This window comes from Pinus tabuliformis, chromosome 3_2 (assembly GCF_031772625.1).
Source record: "Pinus tabuliformis cultivar Carrire ecotype Pingquan chromosome 3_2, CPIR1, whole genome shotgun sequence".
Lineage (NCBI taxonomy): Eukaryota > Viridiplantae > Streptophyta > Pinopsida > Pinales > Pinaceae > Pinus > Pinus tabuliformis.
In genome coordinates, this window is record NC_142302.1 from 490,367,110 (window position 1) to 490,370,070 (window position 2,961).

General features: G+C 35.6%; 1 protein-coding gene across 1 annotated transcript; it reads left to right on the forward strand.

Annotated features, from left to right (window-relative positions):
• The first annotated feature begins 488 nt into the window (after positions 1-488).
• Positions 489-2,278, forward strand: LOC149181425 (protein AGENET DOMAIN (AGD)-CONTAINING P1-like). The gene is made up of 3 exons (XM_089414210.1): positions 489-905; positions 1,074-1,526; positions 2,252-2,278. Exons 1-3 carry the CDS (start codon positions 489-491, stop codon positions 2,276-2,278), a joined length of 897 nt encoding a protein of 298 aa, XP_089270336.1.
• Positions 2,279-2,961: the final 683 nt, after the last annotated feature.

Here is a 2,961-nt window from a genome sequence, read left to right on the forward strand (position 1 = left end):
ATTTCGTTGAATCACCCTTCTCGAAATTTGTAAAAAAGCATTTTACTCGATCCCCACATCAGCCGAAACCACGGCGTGGGCGTTCCTCACACGTATGAAGGTTTGCTCATTAAAGTTAATAGTCAACCCCGATAGGTCGGCTTTTGCATGGCCGGCTGCATATAGGGGCCGCTGAAACCAAATATATAACTTGTGGTGCAACACATTTGCTCGATGCTTTGCATTTGCTCGACGCTTTGAAATCGGAAATAACAGGACAGGAGAGGAACACAGCGGACGGTCGGATTGAGGTATCTCTGCGTCCATATTTTCTGTAGAGAAGAATTCCTATGCTGCAGTGCAACTCTCCTTGAATGGGATCGTTGAGATTATTTCATACAGAGATTTTAGGTGTCGGGATTGACTTGGGTGTTGTCATTGGAGCTTGATATTGATACCCATTTCTTCTGTTTTCGCTGATATTTACAGGGTGGTTTTGGGCTGCAAAGATGAAATTCGAGGTTGGTTTGCAAGTAGAAGCGTGCAGCTTCCAGCGAGGTTACGAAGGTGCGTGGTTTGAGGGCATCATATTGTCCTGCGAGAGGGACCACTGCAATGTACTCTTCGAAGATGGGAATGGGCCTCTGGTAGAGGAAACAGAGTACCATCTATTAAGGCCACGCCCTCCTCCGACCACCTTAAGAAATTGGGCGGTTGGCGATCTGGTGGAAGCAAAAGAAAATGACGCCTGGTGGAGAGGTATTGTGACGCAGGTTTCACCTGCCCAGCAATACCGTGTAGTATTTCCAGATACGGCTTCAGAGAATATATTCCACCAATCCAATATGCGTGTAAGGCAGGATTGGGAGAATGGAAAATGGCATCTTCCATGGGCATGCTTATCGCCAACGCCGTCCCGCTCACAAGTAAGCTTCTTTCTTTTTCTTTATTCACTTCTGTGTTTATATTGAATTTGAAGTATGAAAATCTTAAACTCTGAAACTTGTAGTTTTAGCATTTATATTAAATATGAAGTTCGAATTGTAAGCTTAACAGTTGTTATGTTCTTTGTTGATTGGGAACTGGTTTTGCAGGGTGGTTTTGGTGCTGCAAAGAAGAAATTCAAGGCTCGCATGAAAGTAGAGACGTGCAGCTTGCAGCAAGGTTATGAAGGTGCGTGGTTTGAGGGCATCATAGTGTCCTGCGAGAGGGACCACTGCAATGTACTTTTTGAGAAATACAGGAATGAAGATGGGGATGGGCCTCTGGTGGAGAAAACAGAGTACTATCTATTAAGGCCATGCCCTCCACCTACCAACTTAAGAAATTGGGCGGTTGGCGATCTGGTGGAAGCAAATGAAAATGACGCCTGGTGGAGAGGTATTGTGACGCAGGTTCTACCTGCCCAGCAATACCATGTTGTATTTCCAGATACCAAATCAGAGAATGTATTCCACCAATCCAACATGCGTGTAAGGCAGGATTGGGACAATGGAAAATGGCATCAGCCATCGGCATGGTCATCGCCAACGCCCTCGCCCTCACAAGTAAGCGCCTCTTTCTTTATTCACTTCTGTTGTGTGTCTATAGTGAATTTTTCAGTGTAAAACTTGCAACCTTAGTTTGTTTATATTGAATTTGAACTATGAAAATTTTAAACCTTAAAAGTTGAAATTTTAGTATTTATAGTAAATATGAAGTATGAATAGCAAGCTTAACGGTTGACAAACATAATTACCAACTATCAAAAAATGTTTTTATTAAAATATGCGAGAGTTTAGGTTTAAATACTAAAATTTTAGATAGCAATTAAATTTTGTGAATAATTTTAAAGAATAATCTTAGTAAATTGCAATATTCATTGTGAGATCTACATAAATAAAAAAATTGGAATGGTATCCCATAATATCTTTTTTCAAATTGTAGAAAATGTAAAAGAGTAACTCTTCAAAGCAAACAGTGAAATTTGGAATTCCATGTTCATATATAGAGTTAGTGTTTTGGCTTGTTTTTTATTTCTTACTTTGAATTGTTATTCAAACTAATTGTTTGATGTTACATTAGGTTGTTTGAATGTTTGATTTTTTAATACAGTGAAAAATTAATTATGTTTTGAATATTATGTTTTTTTCCAATATTTTTTTATGATATATATTATTAAAATTTCGAAAGCATTATATTTTTGATAGTGTGTTATTTTCAATATTGTATGTATAATAATTTAAATATTTCTACAGTGTAATAACTAATGTTACTTGATTTTCTTTTGCAGGAAACGGGGAACCATTTCACGAATTAGAAGTGAATGCATATCGCCCTGTGTGACAAGTCTTTCTGGTTATAAAAACATTAACCTCTGAAAAAAGTCTTTGTTGTCTAATCTCAGGGTTGCATTACATATTACTCATGAAGAATACTTGCTTGACTTGGAAAAGCTCAATCTTATTTCTAGATTTAAGATGTGAATGATTTGAACTTCAACGTTAGTTGTATATATAGCTTCTCTTGAGAGAGACAATTAATATTCATTAGAGATTTTAATCAAATGGAGATTTTGTGAGGACCTGACATGATTTTTATCAATACATAGCACATCTCTTTATTTTTATATAATCTTTATATTTTCAATGAGATAATCTATATCCATATATAACACATTTCAAACATTGTATGTGCAATTTGACATTTCTCAATTGATGACATTTAAAGAATTGTGTGTAAGACAAGTTTATTTATTTTTTCTTGATTTAATATCTATTAACATGATTTATAAATAAATTGAGGATGTCATTGCTCATTTGTAATTATTTACATTTCAAGAATTTAAAGATGATAGGCTTCATGTTGTGATGATTTATTATACTAATTTGATTCTTTATTTTAGTCAATCATGTAGTAAGGATAGGAAGTTTACACTAAGGATCTAACCTCAAAAACATTTTTAATTTGTATAGCAAGAAGTTGATTATTTGTTTGATATAA